The 20235-nt window shown below is 40.8% G+C and overlaps 1 protein-coding gene across 3 annotated transcripts in view; it reads right to left on the bottom strand.

The window, feature by feature from the left end:
• EGFR (epidermal growth factor receptor) overlaps positions 1-20235 on the bottom strand; it is a 148455-nt gene that overhangs the window by 40501 nt on the left and 87719 nt on the right. For 2 of the 3 annotated variants that reach the window (XM_033164874.1, XM_033164875.1), the window contains exons 2-4: positions 6239-6390; positions 3468-3645; positions 2531-2692 (exon numbers count right to left, since the gene is read on the bottom strand). In XM_033164874.1, coding sequence (XP_033020765.1) covers positions 2531-2692; positions 3468-3645; positions 6239-6390 — 492 coding nt within the window. Of the gene's footprint in view, positions 1-2530; positions 2693-3467; positions 3646-6238; positions 6391-12309; positions 12329-20235 lie in introns of those variants that run through there. The other variant, XM_033164876.1, reaches the window with a different exon arrangement.

The following is a 20235-nucleotide window of genomic DNA, read 5'->3' as shown; positions in this document are numbered from 1 at the left end:
GGAGATGGTCAGAGCATACGATTATACCTAAGGGGGCTGATAGGAATGGGCAACTGGCTTGAAGAACAACTTCAATGTAGGGAGTAACAGATAACAGAAAATCATTCCCATATGTCTGAAGACATTTATAGGCTTTAGGATACTGAAAATATAGCCTCACAAATGGCCCCAAAGGATCATCCAAGCAAAATATAAGAGGGACAGTTGGATACATGCATTCTTGCTGCTGAAGAGAAGAAATTGGTAAAAAGGTATTTTGAGCAATAATTTTAAAATATAATTAATTAGTAGGCCGCAAACACTTCCAATATGTTTATTCTTCTGGAAAATCTGTATCCTCACTTAAACTTGTCAAAGTTTACCAGAAACTTGGTTCTGTCATTTGAGCTCCGACTTTTAACTATACACATGTGCAAGCATGAAGAAAGCAAAGGATATTTAAAAAGAGCTGATTTCACAGTAACTTTTCCAAGTGAACTATGAAAACATATATAAAAGAGGGTTTTTTCAACTGACTGGGAACTAGATTCCCTGTAGGTTGATGTAGCCGTAGCATACTAAATAAACCAACATCTGGATCTCCTAGGGGTAGCAGACCTGTAAAGGAACAACTCTCTCCAGACTGATTTTTGTTGGGAAGGATATTTGGAGAATACACATAGCTGACCATTTGGGCTAATTTTGGATAAACTTCCAATGTTTTTATTGGCAGTGGAATCCACATTTTTGGAGGGCTTATTCTCAAGTGTGTGTGTGTGTGTGTGTGTGTGTCACACACAACGGATGGATGATTATCATTATTATTAGCCATGATTGATGTTGATACTTCACATACCTTTTCTCATCTATCTTTCTTTTTAGTTGCCTATGTTCTAGAGATCGTTTTTTTGATCTTTGGTATTTATGTTGAACCATAGATGTATATAGGTTCCCCTGACCTTTAGGTCCAGTCGTGGACAACTCTGGGGTTGCAGAGCTCATCTCGCTTTATTGCCAAGGGAGCTGGCATACAGCTTCCGGGTCATGTGGCCAGCATGACTAAGCCGCTTTTGGTGAACCAGAGCAGCGCAAGGAAACGCCGTTTACCTTCCCACCACAGCGGTACCTATTTATCTACTTGCACTTTGTGCTTTCGAACTGCTAGGTTGGCAGGAGCAGGGACTGAGCAATGGGAGCTCACCCCGTCGCAGGGATTCGAACCGCCAACCTTCTGATCGACAAGCCCTAGGCTCTGTGGTTTAATCCTGCGTCGCAGTGGGAGGCCCCATTAGCTAAAGTGGTGCTTCAGGTTAAGAACAGTTTCAGGTTAAGAATGGACCTCTGGAACGAATTAAGTACGTAATCAGAGGTACCACTATACATACATGCAATTAGGACCACAGAAGATAACTTGAAAGTCAAAGGGCGGTTTTGATAAAGTTTTAGACTTACAGGTGAACAAGCAATTGTTTTCATTAGCTACTGGAGTTTAATATATGAGATAGACTCACGACATGCAAAGCGAGATATGTCAAGCCTTTGCTTGCTATAACTGTGATGATTATGGCGCACAGCTGATGAAAAACCCCAAGTTGAAATTGTTAATTTGGGATTCTCATCAGCTGTACACCATAATAATCACAATTATAACAAATAAAGGCTTGACATAACTCGCTTTGCATGTCGTGAGTCTATCGCATACATTAGTTTCACCTTTTAAGTTGAATTACTGAAAGAAATGAACCTTTCCACGATATTCTAATTTTTCAGTTTTAATAAGTTTATTATTTATTGAGTTACAGCATTGTTTAAAATTTATTTAGTATATGTTAATTACATATTTTTATTCACATTTACTATATAAAATCATTTTCACTAATTCAAGATCTGATCCAAAATTGTTATTTCAACAACTGAGTTTTGTGCCTTGACCCTCAAACGAAATGTCTGTAAAGATGTCAGAATGTGGGACAAGGCTCAAAATAATGGGACAGCACCCATTATATATTAAATAGTAACTAGAAAGGTCACAGAGTGTTCAGCTTAATTTTCATGAAAATGGACTAATAGGGTAACGTCACCAAGAGAGCACAAAGCAGGTCCCTAGTTATTATAATTGCTTGAGTTTTTCTGCCATACATTTTTGGGAACTGTCAGCAAGGCAGCCCTTCATAGAACTGGAGAGTTGGAAGGGACCACGAGGGACATCTAGTCCACCCCCTGCAATGCAGGAGTCCTTTGCCCAACAAAGGGCTCAAACTCATGACCTTGAGAGTAAGACTCTCATGCTGATTTGTATACAAGACAAATACTACATGATATACACACACTGTAGTTTGTAACAAGGCAAATACCATTACTAACTATGAATTTGTCATTTTTCAAAAAAGTGCCTTAGTATCATGCTCCTGCACTTATTATATCTTCATTTTTAATTTGAGGCTGCACTCGTTGAAGAAAGAGATTCAACATCCAGTGGGCTGGCGCTACTTCAACAGGTTTGTTTAATGTCAAGAATATATACATATATGGTTTTTCAGTGTATACTTACATGTTTTATTGTCAGTTCTTGACAACATTTCTGTTCTTTCAGTAGCATCAAACTGTACGAAACCTTTGCCGTCTGTTTTATCGACAATGTCATCCCAAAGAACATTATCCATGTTGCAAAGATAAGGATTATTGCTGAATTTTATTCCTCCATTTAGAATTTCTGCCAAAATAAATTACGGCAAAGATATCAAATATGATATGGTTTCCTTTTCAATCTAAAAGGGGAAAGGGAGGAGGAGGAAATACGTGTGTGTGTGTGTGTGTTTAGTGGTGAGTCTCCATGCACCTACTGAGAGTACTGCATTTGGGTCTGGAAAGCAGGTTCAGACCCCATTATTATTTTCATGTCCCTGTGAGGTTAAAGGCACTGGGCTTTTCCAGCGCACTTCCCCCATCTGTAAAATGGGAGTAATATGTGTTTCCTTTTAGGGCTCCTGGGAAGATTTCATTGGTTAGCAAAGAGAACACACAGGCATACAGCTTCCAGTTAGTAAAAGATGGGATATAATTAAGAACTAGGTCACTGAGTGTCTTAAAATAAACTCTGGTTTTTCAGACAAGAGTATTACTGTCTGTAATATGGGGACAATAATACTGGTTTCTCTTACAGTGCTGTTAAATGGTTGGCTGAGCTACTGCTGTTTGATGCTGAGGACTCTTAGGTACTCTATCAAAGCTACCAATTAATAACACCACCACCATTGCTGTTGTTGGGAAATGCACAATCCTTCAAAGATTCGTGCATTGTGACAAGGATTCTCCTCATTTCATATCTCAGCAACCAATTAATAGAAACTTGAGCAATATGCCAAGTGCTGAGTCAATTCCAAATTTTTAAATGACAGATTACAAACCCATGTTCTGCTAAAGATTGAAGGATTATTTTGGGGGGGGGGTAAATTTTTGTTTGCACCCTTCCATCCTGAATAACTCACCTGCTAAGCGTCTCATTGGCAGCTCTTCAAGCCCCCTGACATCGTTGTAATTTAGTAAAACTGCCAACGCAGCATTTTCATAAAGGGTGTTTCCTCGGATTATCTGGAGATTCTCCAAAGGAATACTTTTCACTGTGTTTATTGCTATAAGCACATAACCAGCCACCTCTTGTATACTCTGGAGGATAGACAACAGGAAGGCAGATATTATTACTTATTTTTCTTTTAGGCTATGTCTTAAAATCTTGAGGTTTTCCCCATTAATCATTTTATGTTAATTAATAATATTTAAGAAAAGCAAAAGAGAAAGAAATTGAATTCTGTACAGGTGGCGATCATTTTGCATGGAGGTTCCATTCCTGATCCCTGCACACACTGATGGAGTGTGTATAAGCCCGCCCCTTTTTTCAGTCACTTCCGGGTCAGCAGTGACAAGCATGTGTGTGATTGCGCGTCAATCCGACACACAAAAAATGGTCACTTCCTATACTTATTTCAAATGAGACATTGTTACTTCTCAAGACAAATCAAGGAAGGTAGTGTCTTCTAGCAGAAACAAAAATATTTCAAAACCTTTTCAGTAAATTGATGGAGGCACAATATCCCTAGTATGCTTTTTTCCCTGTGGTGAATGTGTTCTGTGGCTGTAACATATGGGCATTTTATTTTTTAGTAATAGACTACTAGCCAGCATATTGGCCCTATACTTGAGATAGTGCTTCTAAACACTTTTCTAGATTCTTACAGCACTTGATTCATAAATATGTATTTATATAATATATTTTGGATGCCTCTTTTCCACTTTATGTCATTCCACAGGTACTTGCCTCAGGTACTTCCACAGGTAGTTTCCACTGGAAAAGGCAGCAACCTTGGATTGGCACCTGGTGTCCAGATTTCCTGGTTTATGAGGTGTGGAATGAAGTGGTAGGAATTCATGTCTACATCTAAGGTCCTGCTACCCGCCCCCCAAATGAAATTGTCATCCAACTGGGGGAGAATGACTTGGGCCCTTGGAAGTCCATAGGTGTCACATGGTTTGTAATTGAGGACTTAGAAACATTCTTGACACTGTTCCCTATCATAACCATTCTTTGGTCACACTGGTTGGAAAGGCAGTGTTGCCGTGGTAGTCCCAACCCTGCTAGCTTCAATCGGGCAAGAAAGCGGGCAAATCTTGTGATCAGACGCAGGGCTGATCACTCCAGGGGTCAGGTGGTCTGTCAACCTGGCATCACGTTCAATCAGGAGGTTTAGCGGCAAGCCAGTAATGGCTCGATTGGCAGATAGGCATTGGGTAAGCTTAGATCTTGAACGGAGGGGTAGCCTCCACCTGCCCCTCCATGGGTAAGGGTATCTTGTCCAAAGGATCTGGGAGGAGTGGCTCCTGTCCAATGCCCAGATGGGGGCCAGGGCCATTCCACTCCACCAACGGAAACCACTTGGGGGATGCCCAGATTTGACGTAGGTCATAGGGCGTTCCCTGTCGGCTGGCTTCACCCTTAGAGTGATATTCAGTGGCTTACCTCAATGCCTATGCCAAAACCTAGACATCTGTAACCAATAAAGTTGTGGCCTTATTTGATCCCATAAAACAAACATACTGTGTACTGTATAGTTTTTAACCCTCAGAGAACGGGGTGGTCAAGGAGCCTTGACATGCAATGAATGATAGAACCAACAAAATGCTAACTGAAGTCAATAAGCAATAAAGCAGTCACTAGAACAGGGATTAATGATTCTACAAACCCAGGTATGGCCACAACTAATAAAAACATCTGGTCACAGCTAATCATTACAACACCTTGGCATATCACTAAAAGAAGTGTCCTAACTTTGTGGCTAAGTTATGCTAATATAGTTTCTTCTTGGGAAGAACACTCTGTAAACTGTGTACCAGAAGTGAAAGAAATCTTTCCTGATTCATCATCCATCTTATCCAAATTTATATCCAATTTTTCTTGCCACTCACATTGGTGAGTCAAGTAATCATAATAAACATGATATAAATACATATACAAAAACTTTGAATGCTTCAAGCTTTTAGAGGGTAGATCCAGAAAGTAATAGATTACAATAACTAAGAGGTGGAGTCAGCTTCACGTGTTCCTTTTTAATGCAGTTTTTATCAGGGGGCTTTTACACATCTTATAATTTGTAGCTTTATTTCATTTGCGTTTGGTGGGTTGTCTATAAAAGTATTTTGATGTTATTCAACACTACAAATGAAGACTATAAAATGTCTTCTGTGTTCACATAGCATTTTAAAACAGATTATGGTTTAGTGCTAAATGCACGAGTTGGAACAAGCCAAATTATTCCAGGGGAACTTATTTTGCCAACAGCAAATAGAAAACATACGTGTATGTACACATCAGCCCAGGAGTTTCTAGGCCTTCTGTGTAAAAGTATTAGTTTGTTTGAAGTACAATCCCAATAGCTGGAATCCTTGGCAAGCGCAGCAAAAATGTGTGTGTTTGGGGCTTACTCCTAGAAAGACCCTCCAATCTGCCCTTGCTTTATTACTCAGAGACTCCAGTTGCTTATTCCAAAAGCAAAAGAGTGGTGTAAACAAGCAGTTCACATGACAACAGGATGTGGAAGGATGATATTTTAGGAGGAGGAATTTGGTCTTTGACAAAGTGCCTCCTAAAAACAACAACAGCACCTAGTCACTGACTAAGGTGTACGTTGCTGCTTCCTTACAACGTGCATTCGTTTTTTCTTCTCAACTTCATCTGAACCAGAGAAATATGACACATTGCACTAACCCTCAAGAAAGTAAGGTTATAGGTGTGATTCACGTGAGTGATTTCTAGATTGCCAAGCACCACCTCGCAGCCTTCATACATTCTCTTCAGACTGTTGTAGTGCTCATCCACACTTGAAAGCTGTGTTAGCTTGTTGCTGGTTCCTTGGCAAACTGTAGAGGAGAGAAGAAGGATGGGTGGGGTATGAATGAATGAATGAATGAATATTATTACATGCAGAGTTTATGGCTGCTGCCTTAGAAATCACTGAGTATCCAACGACATGACAGTACAATACCGCACTTTGTGGTTTTGTGCATTCTAATAGTATAAAGCATGCTTCCTTAAAGTAAAATTGTTAGTATTTTTGTAGTTGGGGAACTTTATCTGTTTCTCCTACTGGAGATGTGTAAATTATTGCCTACATGACACAAGAAGAGCCCGGAAGCTGCTGGATCAGACCCAAGGCCCACCAAGTTCTACGCTCTTGTTTTCACAGTAGCCAACCACTTGAGATAAATATCTGAAGATAAATATATGTGTATCTGAAGAAGTGTGCATGCACACGAAAGCTCATACCAAGAACAAACTTAGTCTCTAAGGTGCTACTGGAAGGAATTTTTTTTATTTATTTTGTTTTGAGATAAATAGAATGGATTTGGGGGCATTTACAAACTGAAGCACCAACCTGAAGAAACACACCCAGTTGTAATGAAGTGGGATAACACATTACACTCAACTGTACTGCATCTAGCTGTCTTTGCTTAAAATATTTTAAAGCTTCTTTTCTATGGAACAGTATTCAAATGACTTACAAATCACACCCTAAAGCAATAAAAAGCAGCAGCAAAGCAATATAATCATTTACATATTAAAACGGGAGTGAAGTGATGAAACGTATATGGGATCAATAGCAGTATCAATATAGCAAAGTAAAACCAGAAAGCCCACCAAAAGCCTTTGCTGCTTTTGTGTTTCAATCATCGACATAGACTTCAAAATGCCCAATGTGTAAGGTTTATTGCACTGGCATGGTTTTGGCTGGGAACCCAAATGTATCCCAAGAGATCTAATTACTCATTTTCAGTGTGGAATGACTAATAGCTCTACACGTTAACAATTAAGGTTATTATGGGTAACCGGGAGGGGGGGAGATTATTGTGTGTCTCACATTCTATTATTACCTATATGGCAAAGGCAGAACGACACACACACACACACACAGCTATTTTTAACTTATTTAAGAAGAATAGCACTTAAATTCATCTATGTGAAATGCAAGTTGTAATTTTGTATATGACCTGCTTAACTCATCAAAGCACTTACTTTGCCAGGGGTGGGGTTGGGGGGCTCAATTCTCCAATCAGGTAGAAGGCTATTTTTATATATCTAAAATTAACAGTGCTCTACTTCATGTCAACCACAATGGTGCAAAGAGAACTGTATATAATCACTGCCAGGTGCCCAGTGCTACAAAGTCTATTTTTTCTTTACTTGAGAGGGGGCACATTATCTGCAATGTTGCTGGCAAGAAGTCAGCCATAGCAGACAGAGACCCCAGTTGCTTGCCTCAGCAACCAGTCACCCAGACCAAGTGAATGCAGAGGATCTAAGAGCCTTCTGGCAGACCTGGCTGGCTAGGATCACTTCTGTATCAACCAACACGTCCAGAAACTCACAGAGTGGTGGGTCATTGCCCGACACAAAGGTCCTGTTTCAAGCTCCTGATGCACATGTAACCAACTGCAGAGAAAGAGACCATGATCTAACAATGCAACAGAGGGGAAACATGCAGGAAAAAACAGTATGTCTGAGTGACTGAGGGGGAGAGTTAAACAAGTTTTGGTGGTGGCCAACTTAACTTTAAAAGGGGCTAGATAAAATTCACAAAGTTTAAGGATATTAATGGCTATTGTTCATGATGGCTATATGCTGCCTCAAGGAGCAGAGGCATCATGCTGGGGGAAAGCTACTGTCTTAACATCACCCATATGGGCTTGCCATTGTGGCCACTGTGGGAACAGAATGCTAGACTAGTGGCTTCCTGTTCTGGTCTGCAAGATGGCAGCAACTCTCCCACTAGCGGGAGAGACTCAGGCAAAGGGTGGAATGCTCTCTGTAACTCCCGAGGGTATTCAGGAGGCTGGGGTACTCACAGATGTCCTGGAGAACACCTCTGCCAGGTGTCAGGTGGAAGGGGACGTTGGGTCTCAAACTCCTTGTTGAGATGAGGCAGTCTCCATGTCCATCTCCTGAAACAGTGGCGGCCAAACTTGGCCCTCCAGCTGTTTTTGGACTACAACTCCCATCATCCATAGCTAACAGGACCAGTGGTCAGGGATGATGGGAACTGTAGTCCCAAAACAGCTGGAGGGCCAAGTTTGGCCACCACTGTCCTATAACGGCCAGGAACCTTTACAATTCGGAATATTGGATTCAAAACTGAAAGAGTGGTCCCTTCAAGATGTTACTAACAGCTGCCATTTTAATTTGACTATCAAATGGAAGGAATAAGGTCTGAATTACAATTCCTGCCGTAGCAGAAAATGTATAAAAGAGAGGTAGTGTTATTATTATTTTTACTACTACTAAATATGAGGGTTAAAATCTACCTTCTCTGGCTTAAAAAACACCACTTTAAGTAAATGTTTATGAAGCTGGAGGTTTGTGAGCTAAAACTGGGTGTGTAAAGATTTGAGCTACTTTGGTAATTGCTTTGAGACCATAGCTGTCAACTTTTCCCTTTTCTTGCGAGGAATCCTAATCAGAATAAGGGAATTTCCCTTAAAAAGGGGGGAAAGTTGACAGCTATGTTTGAGACAGTGAATAAGGGGGTTGGTGTTGGAGTTGTGGGTTAAGGCTATAACATCTAAAGATGCAATGTAAATGATGATGTTTTAAATATCTTAAGGTGTAGATTACAATTTGCAATGTTGATGGAGGATTATCACGTCTGTAGAGAGCAGGAGGAGCTCTCAGGAAAAACTGTAAATGGTCTAGTGGGGGAATCTCTCATGGTTGGCAACATCGATTGTGATTTGGATTGTAAGGAGGAGAGGAAGAGAGTGGAATAGCTATCTGAGGAAATATGATCTCCTCCTTTGTGAAGCGGAGTCAGATGTGCAACCTTGAGATTCCTGAGGTTCTGGCTGGCAGCAGATCTTCTGAGACAAATTGGAGAAGGACTGTTTATGGCAAAAATCAGAACATGGACAGTTATTGAAAGAAACTTGTGAATGGAAAGAGTTTGACAAAGTGGACTGGATTATTACTAATTAAATTTGATATAATCATGGATTGAAAGCAATATGCACGCACACATAAAGAAAAAATGTTTAATATACATGCAGGAATTGAAAAATGGATAGTTGATGAATAAAGTTTTATAAATTAAAAATAAGAATTAAAAACCATTGTAAAAATAAGAGAATTATTGGAAATGTGGAGTTTTAAAAAGAGAATGGGATTCTGAAGCAGCAATAAGATGAATTTATGAACACATCAAAGAATGGACATGGGAGCCAGTTTTATGGGGAAATGGTTTAAACTGTATTAATTTGGTATAATTTGTTAAAAACTGAAAATAAGTAAAAAGACTGTATGTGTGGGTTGTGTTTTTTTTTAAAGTATGCTGGATTAGAACAGGACTTTGGTCTGATCCAGCAAAGCATTTTTTTACACATTTTAAAGGAATGCCGCTAATAGCAAAACTAATAAAATGTGTTTCTTCTCTGAAGTGAAGGCTTGGTGTAGTAGCTATTTATCAACTCTTACTACATTTTCAACATTCAGAACTCTTTTCAATCTTTAACTAAGGTCAGAATACAGTGTTCATTCTTTCAAATGAATTCTCACATTGAACCTTGAACTGACTAGGGCAAAAGTAACAAAATATTTTTGATGTTCCATTTTGTGTGATCACTTTCACATACAAGGTCACAAATATACTGTTTGACGTTGGCTCACGGCACAAGAATGATCAGTCTGATTAAAAGAACTACTACAACATAAACTGCAGAATTGCCAACCCCACAGAATGCCCTGACAGATTACATTTGTACAAAATGATTTCATTTCAAATTCCAGCACACTACCTACAATTTTTTTTTATAAGACTGGAAGAACAAAATGGAAAAACACACCGAGTGTGAAATTTCAAATGTAAAAAAGGGGGAAAGCATATGAAGTAGAATCTATTTTGATATCTATGCAAAGCTGTAGAGAAATGAACATGCTCCACCTTCTTCTGGAAGCAGAAAGTGCAGGAAAAAATATAGCATCTGAACCCAGCATGTCACATTCATTTGCACATTGGACAGAGTTGCACTCCTACGTCTTTACTGTCTTTACTGTAACTGCCTGAACAATATAATGAGCAAAAGGGTGCCTGGGTCTTCTTGTCAGCTAGCTACCCTCATTCAGAGTGCTGCTGGACACTGGTTTGCCCAAAACATAAATGACCTCTGGAGAGCAGGGGTCACAGCTCTGATCAGAGAGAGACTGCTAGGTAAAGAATATTGAAGAGAAGAACTCTTTTGCAGAACACTTGAAGAGGGAATCACTGAAATCACACCTAGAAGGGGAATATTAGATTTAGCCTAGTACAGTTGTACCTCGGAAGTTGAACGGAATCCGTTCCGGAAGACCTTTCTACTTCCAAAACATTCAGAAACCAAGGTTCAGTTTCTAATTGGCTGCAGGAAGCTCCTGCAGCCAATCGGAAGCTGTGGAAGCGACGCCGGACGTTCGGGTTCCAAAGAACGTTTGCAAACCGGAACACTCACTTCCGGGTTTGCAGTGTTGGGGAGCCAAAACATTTGGATTTGCCTTAGCAATTCCTATTGGTTTGGAGCTGCAGAAGCCTAAAATGCTGCTGGTTGCTGCAGCAGCCTCTCTGCAGCTGTCTGCTGACTGGAGTCGCATATGCAACATACCACATTGGCTGCAGCCTCTCTGTTGGAACGAGATATTGCAATGCTCTCAAATTCTGTGTTCAGAAGAACCTCCATCATTGGTTGCACCCCTGAACTGATTTTGACTAAGGGCTACGGATACAAACTGCCTTTAGCATAGTTGGACCTTGGGACGATTGGACTGTGCCCTGTATTGCTAATGTCTTGTTGATCCACTGCTGTTCGCTAGCTGAATAAATACAATTGCTTGCACGGATCTTAGAAGTGTATGCATGTTGAGTGAACACTGCTATTCAGACACCCAAATTGGAGCCCAAGGTTTCTCGGGTGGAGACTTGATCAAAAACGTAAAAGAGGAAGAATTTCTCCTAGACATTGAAATCAATCCTAGATGCTGATCCAAGGGCTACATCTGTATGCAAATTTTCCTGTATAGTATCAAGAAATATTGCAGCCCCTCAGACATGCTGCCATTAACTATATACACTTTGTGGACATGTATATATAAAAAATAATTGTATCATGAATGACCTCCAAGCACATAACACCCTTTGCTTAAGAGTGCACAGAAATGTTTCCTGAGAGTTTTCCCCACACTGAAGCACCACTGAGTTCTAAAAAGAAATTTCCTGTCTCTCAGCTCCAGTTCTCTTCCTGATTCTTCACAGATTGACACCTCTGTACCTATGTTATGTTCAATGTGCACAATATGCATTACAGATACATCAACACTGGCAGAACAAAACCTGTACCTGGGATTTAACATGCCACCTGAGGACAGTTAGGCTGAAATTACTCTGGAAACTAGGAGTGCAGAGTAAAATGGTGGAGATCTTGTCAAAAATTGCCAAACCATGAGTTCCAGGGTCAATGCCAAGGGGTTTGTCATTTACTGTTTTGCTATGGTACTGATCCTGCATCTCCCCAATGCAGCACAGCAGAATGAGAAACAAGATGCCACCTTAGACTGTAGGTTCCAGCCAGTAGAGTTGAAAAGCAGTTGTTCACGGAAATGACTATTGCTGTGCTTCTTCCTTGCTCAAGGACAACTTGAATAGAACAAGCAAAATATATTTCACTTCTATAGCAGTTTTTATGTGCCTACAAGAAAACTGAATTGTGAAAACAATCTGATCTAGTGCTGCACCTGTCTATTTTACACACCTTATATATTCATACCTGTGCCACAATTGCCTTCTTCAGCAAATGTATCTTTTCTGTTGATGCCTGTGCAGCATTTGTTGCCCACAGGGTGACTGAAGGGTGGCATAGACTTCAACCCCCAAACATGGAGGGTAGAAAACCAATCACATTTGGCTTCCTTTGTTGTATTCACAGGGTCTTAAGACACATGTACTGGTCAAAATATGAATGCCAGCTATTCTCTGCAGCGTATACCATTGCATTCTTTGGGGCCCTCGGAGTGGGCGAATGCGTCAATGAGGGTGAGCTTGGCACCTTCTCCAGAGGACTATTGCTGAAGGACATAAATTTGAGCCCCTAAGAATTGGTAATCCGCATTTGTCGCTCCAAAACAGGTAAAGGTGCTCTTATCAGGCTCTCAGCTTCAGAGCACAAGGGACCTTGTCCAGGACCTCCTGGCCCCGCCCCCTTCCTTATTCACCAAGACCGCTCTTGCCTGGCTAGACATCAATTTATCTGTGGCCTCCTGGCTATGGATTTTGCAGCCCATTCCTTTAGGATTTAGGCCTCCCCACAGACAGGATTAAGGATATAGGCCATTGGAGATCTAATGCCTACAGAAGACACACCCGGAAGAAAACCTCAATAACTACACCCTGTTGCTCCTTCATTTTCAGGCACCCCTGCGATCAGTATCTGGTTAGTGGGACACAGCATAGCCCATTTGGCCTGCATGTGTGCCATCGCTACAGGCAAGGAAAGCAGCCTGGGGCTCCCAAATAATGTTGATGTGGTATGAAAAGACATGAATTCATGTCCATTGTGATGACCAGAGCTGCACTGCATGGCCCCCCTGATGCATTGGTTATTCAGCCGAGGGAGAACGACTTGGTTCTAAGGAAGGGCACTGACCTAACCTGGAGCTACAAAGAGGACTTTGACAAGCTTGCTGCCCTATACCCAGACTTAACCTTATTCTGGTCCCAGCTTTTGGAGAGGCGCTGTTGGCGTGACTGTCCTTACCCAGTTGCAATCAATAGTGCTAGAAAGAAAGCTAACCGTGCCGTTGCACAGAATGTGCAACATTTGAATGGCCATGCGATACGACACCCTGCCATCACTTTCAACCAGGAGGCCTTGTTCCGTGATGGCATTCACCTTTCTGATGTTGGAAATAATACCCAGGTGAATTATATTGGAGATGGCATCAGAGATTGGTTGCAGGTGTGAGGGTGTTGGCAGCGAGCCATTTGGGCTCGAGTGGCGGTTAGGCATTGGGTAAGCCTTTGTTTAATGGTGAGGAGGTTGTAGCCTCCACCTCCTCAATAAGGGCATCCTGTTAAAGGGATCCGGTGTGTGTGTGTGTGTGTGTGTGTGTGTGTGGATCCTGTCCGATGCCTGGATGTGGGCTAGGGCCATGCCACAACCCTAACGGGGACCCCTCATTTGATGTAAGTCATAGGGCTCCTCCTACTGGTGGTTTACCCTTAATTGGACTCCCTGTAGACAGGCAGGAGTTGAGATATAGTCTGGCTTCACCCAATGCTGAAGCCAAACAGCTCACATCTGTAACCAAGAAAGTTGTGGCCTATTTTATCCCATAAACCTAAATACTTGAGTCTGTGTGTTTATTATCAAAGGGAACTGTAGGGCCTGGGGCCTTGACACACGACTGAGCTGGTAACACAAGAATGACAATGAATCTGTGATTCATTTCCTTTTTATTCAGAATTGAGGTGTTCTGTACATTACAATTTCCTGTTCAAACATCACCTAAGCACACTCTTGTGCAAAGTTATGGGAGGCTCTCAATTCAAAATGCAAACACAGCAGGACATCAAACCACCCATATCTGCGTCAGAGCTTGCTCTGTGAGCAACATGTAGAGGCATAATCTTCCTTCTGGGTTTACTATCTCAAACTCTACTCATCTTGGTCCCAAGCCTCTGCTTTCTTTTCCACCACTCTTTGGCTAATAATTAATCACAGCTGACCTGACAGACTTAATATTATATTTATAAGCAAAAACAGTGTTTAGCAAGCCAAATGCAAATATTGGCTTGGCAAAAGTAGGGAGAAGGGGAAAAGGAAGTTCATCTTCTATGGTCAGTGATTTGCTATTCACATTTAATTACAAGTTCCATAGAGCTGAATGAAAAAGAACACAGCTTGCTTCTCTGACTTCTATAAACAGCAAAATCCCTAAAGTACCTTCATCCTTGTACATGTGTAAAGACAGAAAGACCTGTTCAATCCCCAGCCTCTCCCATCCCTAAGAAGCAGATAACATACGGAAAAGAAAACCCCTCCACTTAAAAACCTACGTCAGTGCCAGATTATTCCTTGCCGTGTAGAGCCATAGTTTCATTTTTCTTCCAGAAGACCTTGAGCACAGTTCAAGTAAGATGGTCATGGAGCAGAACCAACAGACACCAAAAACTGCTTGCATGTGAATCACAATTTGTAAGCAGTGAACCATGAGGTTTGCAGTTATTGCCTGGAACATGTCTATGACAATAACAGCTGCTCTCTCACTTGAATTTGACTTTGGCAAGCCTTCACTGGGAATAGAATTCCTCAGCTGAGGAGGCTGGTATTTTTTTATTTTATTTTTTTGTTATTCATAGAGGGGCTTGTAGGCTAATTTTCTCTTGTGTGTACAAGAGATTTTGTCTCCACAGCCAGAATGAGATGCTTCATGGCTTCCTCTAGAGAAGTTTAGGTTTCATGTATGGATCCAGTAGCTAATGGTAGCAACTGGGAAATGTCAAGTGCTACTTCAAACACTGTAGGTGAGAACTCACAGAAAACTGTCTCTTCTGAGAGGAGGAGGAATCTCTTGAAATTGCACTGATTGTACAAGTTAAGCACTTGCACGAACTGTTATTTGTCCAGAAAAGCTTCGTTGGACAACACCTGCCTGCTTCAGATCATGTTATAATATAAAAACATACAGAAGATTCCTCCTCCCATCCTCCTAACGGAACAAATCATTTGAACAGAATGGATACATGGACCTTGTATTTTCCACTACACAGATTGTTGGGGAAAGAGTTATGACTTCGAAGAACAGTCCATCACTTCACAGACTCAAAAAGCACGAATATGTCCCTTCAAGTTTTACTGTGGTTTGCTGATTATCTGCACACATGGCAAGGAGAATGATGAGTCATCTTTGAAAGAGAATCAATTTGAAAAGTGGTCTGCAAGCACCTGGGCTCTTGGTTTTATAGTGGGACAACACTGGAATAAAGGATAGCACCTCTCTGCATGCATGGGGCAGGGCCACCCTCTCCCACAGATGTCAATACAAAAACAGGAGGGGTGACCAATAACGGGAAACCTCAGTTACTCCACTTTTCAGATAAAAACAAATGCATGCTGATTTACAGGCAAAAACCATTTAAAATAAATTTGTTTGAACACCTTTAAAAAATTAATCAGGCTACTACCACTAATGCTCACAGTTGTTTTAAGACATTGTACTGCCTGAAGTGGAGTTCAAGTGGCGGCCCCAAAACTCTTAAAGAGTAAGCAGACCTCAATTCCTGCCTTCATCTTTGAAATTACCCCATGACAGCCTTGCCCAACCTTGAGTTGTTCAACTTTTTAATGTGTTATTTATGACTACTTTTGTTATAGTTACAGGTGGGTAAGCCATGTTGGTCTGCCATAGTCAAAACAAAATAAAATAAAAAATTCCTTCCAGTAGCACCTTCAGAGACCAACTAAGTTTGTTCTTGGTATGAGCTTTCGTGCGCATGCACACTTCAGATACATGCACACGAAAGCTCATACCAAGAACAAACTTAGTTGGTCTCTAAGGTGCTACTGGAAAGATTTTTTTATTTTATTTTGTTTTTAATTGTTATGTTTGTGATTATGGAAAAGTTTTCATGTTGTAAGCTGTCTTCAGCATGGTTTTAACTATGGAAAGGCAGCATACAAATAAAATGACGACGATGATGATGGACAGTTTAATCATGAGGCATAGCAACTTTCTACCTCTCCCTTTGTTCTCATCAGTTATAGCAATGGCTCCTGTATACATTTCATTCTTTCTCTCATGGTTCACTTGCAAATACAACTTTCTCACACACATTTCAACTTTTAGTTTTACTATTTCTATATCCCCCCCCAGCAATATATACATCCCCAGTGCAGTACAGTGGTACCTCAGGTTACATACGCTTCAGGTTACAGACCCCGCTAGCCCAGAAATAACACTTCAGGATAAGAACAGAAATCGTGCTCTGGCGGCGCAGCGGCAGCGGGAGGCCCCATTAGCTAAAGTGGTGCTTCAGGTTAAGAACAATTTCAGGTTAAGAACGGACCTCCGGAATGAATTAAGTTCTTAACCTGGGGTACCACTGTACTGCTATTTATATTTGAGCTAGCCCTTGATAGATTGATAGCCCTATGTATGTTATGATATAATAAAGACAGGCAAAAATAAAGAGTCTGTGAGAAAATATTTTTTATAAACCCATCAAGTTTTCTTCTGCCTCCCTGTATCACAACATTGCTGCACAGTGGGAAAATTGCACCTAAGCAAAGCATGCTTACACCTGAAACAACAGTATTTTAAAATTGTCTTTAGTCCAAAAAGGTCATGACTTGCTTGCAAAAAACAACACACTTCAAATATTAAAAGATGCTGCTTTATTCAAGCTGTGCAACCTTGCTGTTTTGCTTCCTTATATGCTGTCTCAGGGTCATTTCCTTATTAGCACTCCTGCAATAGTAGCTGCAGCTATCAAACCCCTTTTATTTTATGCCAGAAATATTATTCCCCCTCACTTCCAGCTTTGATGGAGATTAAAAGGCAGAGTATTCCATGGCTCAACATGCCACAGAGAGAACTGTTGTTTTGAATTGTGCATGCATTTTTACAAGCTGAACTTATTATCCAAACATAATAAATCATTTCTCCCCTTTGGGGATGCACCTTGACTTCTCTGCATGGGACTTACACGCAAAGAAACTAGAAATTCTAGTTTCTAGACATCCTCACTCTCCTTCACAGCCTAACCAAAGAGTAAAAAGTTGCTGAAGGGTTTTTATACATTTCTGCTACTCTAACTACAATCAGATCAATTACGAAGTTAGATTTTTTATTCATTTAATAAATTCATTTAACCTGAAGTGTTATGACTGGTTTACTAATACAGCCTGCTCCAGATCTAACGCAGAGCAAGCTACAGCACAGCAAAAGAACACATTACAGAGCATTGCCACCAGCAATTTGCAGAAGGGGCAGCACACTGTCCACATTATTCAATCTACTTCTTTCAATCTACAAGGGGCCAGAGACTATCCCAATGTCAAACCCGGGCTAGCATAAGAGGGGGGGGGGTGTTGCGGGGAGGGGGAAGCAGTTCTGATTTTCTTTTAGAGTTGTCAGTAAACAGTCTCAGTTGACAACTGGACAGCTCAAATGAAATTTCAAATCACAGCCTATATAGTTCATATTTAACGGTAAACCATGTTTGCCATTAAATTAAGGATGAAATAAGGCAATTCTCATTTATTTCCCCCCATCCTCTGAGTCCTGGAATGCATTCTGCTGAGCTCTGGTGAACAGTTTTGGTATAGTGTGCAGTTTATTAGTCAAAACAAAATAAAAAAATAAAAAATAAAAATATCCTTCCAGTAGCACCTTAGAGACCAACTAAGTTTGTTATTGGTATGAGCTTTCGTGTGCATGCAGACTTCATACCAAGAACAAACTTAGTTGGTCTCTAAGGTGCTACTGGAAGGATTTTTTTTATTTTTTATTTTTTATTTTGTTTTGACTATGGCAGACCAACACGGTTATCTACCTGTAACCAGTTTTTATTAGTGTTTGTTTGAGACACATAACTAATAAACGGTCTGTGAGCATGGGTTTCTGAAAAATAAGTCATGTCAGACTAACCTGATCTCATTTTTTGACAGAATTACAAGCCTGGTAGATGAAGGGAATGCTGTGGATATAGCCTATCTTGATTTCAGCAAGGCCTTTGACAAGGTGCCCCATGATATTCTTGTAAAGAAGCTGGTAAAATGTGGGCTAGACAATGCTACCATTCAGTGGATTTGTAACTGGCTGACTGACTGAACCCAAAGGGTGCTCATCAGTAGCTCCTCTTCATCCTGGAGAGAAGTGACTAGTGGGGTGCCATAGGGTTCTGTCTTGGGCCCAGTCTTATTCAACATCTTCATCAATGACTTGGATGATGGGCTTGAGGGCATCCTGAGCAGGTTTGCAACAAATTGGGAGGGGTGGCTAATACCCCAGAGGATCACACTTCAAAATGTCCTTAACAGATTAGAGAACTGGGCCAAAGCAAACAAGATGAATTTTAACAAGGAGAAATGTAAAGTACTACACGTGGGCAAAAAATAAATAAATGAAAGGCACAAATACAGGATGGGTGACACCTGCCTTGAGAGCAGTACATGTGAAAAGGATCTAGGAGTCTTGGTAGACCATAAACTTGACATGAGTCAACAGTGTGATGCAGCAGCTAAAAAAGCCAATGCAATTCTGGACTGCATCAATAGGAGTATAGCATCTAGATCAAGGGAAGTAATAGTACCACTGTATTCCGCTCTGGTCAGACCTCACCTGGAATACTGTGTCCAGTTCTGGGCACCACAGTTCAAGAAGGATACTGACAAGCTGGAACGTGTCCAGAGGAGGGCAACCAAAATGGTCAAAGCCTGGAAACGATGCCTTATGAGGAACGGCTTAGGGAGCTGGATATGTTTAGCCTGGAGAAGAGAAGGTTAAGGGGTGATATGATAGCCATGTTCAAATATAGAAAAGGATGTCATATAGAGGAGGGTGAAAGGTTGTTTTCTGCTGCTCCAGAGAAGCGGACACGGAGCAATGGATTCAAACTACAAGAAAGAAGATTCCACCTAAACATTAGGAAGAACTTCCTGACAGTGAGAGCTGTTTGACAGTGGAATTTGCTACCAAGGAGTGTGGTGGAGTCTCCTTCTTTGGAGGTCTTTAAGCAGAGGCTTGTCAGCCATTTGTCAGGAATGCTTTGATGGTGTTTCCTGCTTGGCAGGGGGTTGGACTGGATGGCCCTTGTGGTCTCTTCCAACTCTATGATTCTATGATTCTAATAGCAGTTCTGAAAAATATATACATTTTTAAAATGACCCTAATCTTTTATTTATGCATGCAACCACTGCCACAAGAATGATATTTGCCCAAAAATGGAAAGAAGAAAAAGTCCTGGTGAAAGAAGAATGGTTAGAGAAATGAATGCACTATGCAGAAACAGCAAAACTTACTGGAAGAATAAGAAATCAAGACAACAGACTTTTTATCAAGGAATGGAAATCATTTGTTAATTGGGACGTGCAGAGTTAATTGGGACGTGCAGAAGGGGGGAAAGAGAGTAAATTCATTGAACCGCTGAAAGAAGGGAAGGGAAGTTGAAGTTCGATATGTGAGAATTTTTTAATTTCTTTATTGAAATGTTTATTTGTTTTACATGAAAATTATAAATAAGCTTATTTTTAAAAATGACCTCCACCCCATGCTTTCCTTGCAGTATTAAAGGTGATGGGGCATTTCCCACTCTCCCAATGCAGTTAGAAGATAACGGGCAAGTGGTTTGTCTACTACTATACCACCTGGTTTTGTTTTCTCCTTATCACATTTTTAAAAGATTATTAATCACCTTTACATTATTCAAAGCACCCAATGAGACTGTTTGTTTGTTTGTTTGCATGCTGCACATCTGACTGGGTGGCCCCAGCCACTCTGGGCAGCACAAAGCATAAAAACATACTTGTACAATAAAAACAAAGAGGAACACTTGGATGAAGCGAATGACATTTTCTTTCTCTGCATACTTGCCAACTTCAGTTATTATTTCTGCCACTAATCCCTTAATGAAAAACACAGAAGGCAAAAAACAAAACAAAACACAAAACCAAACTAATAACAACATTACCAGA

This window comes from Lacerta agilis, chromosome 12, assembly GCF_009819535.1.
Source record: "Lacerta agilis isolate rLacAgi1 chromosome 12, rLacAgi1.pri, whole genome shotgun sequence".
Classification (NCBI taxonomy): domain Eukaryota; kingdom Metazoa; phylum Chordata; class Lepidosauria; order Squamata; family Lacertidae; genus Lacerta; species Lacerta agilis.
Note: the sequence above shows the minus strand (reverse complement) of the source record. Positions and strands in the feature narration are given on the sequence as shown.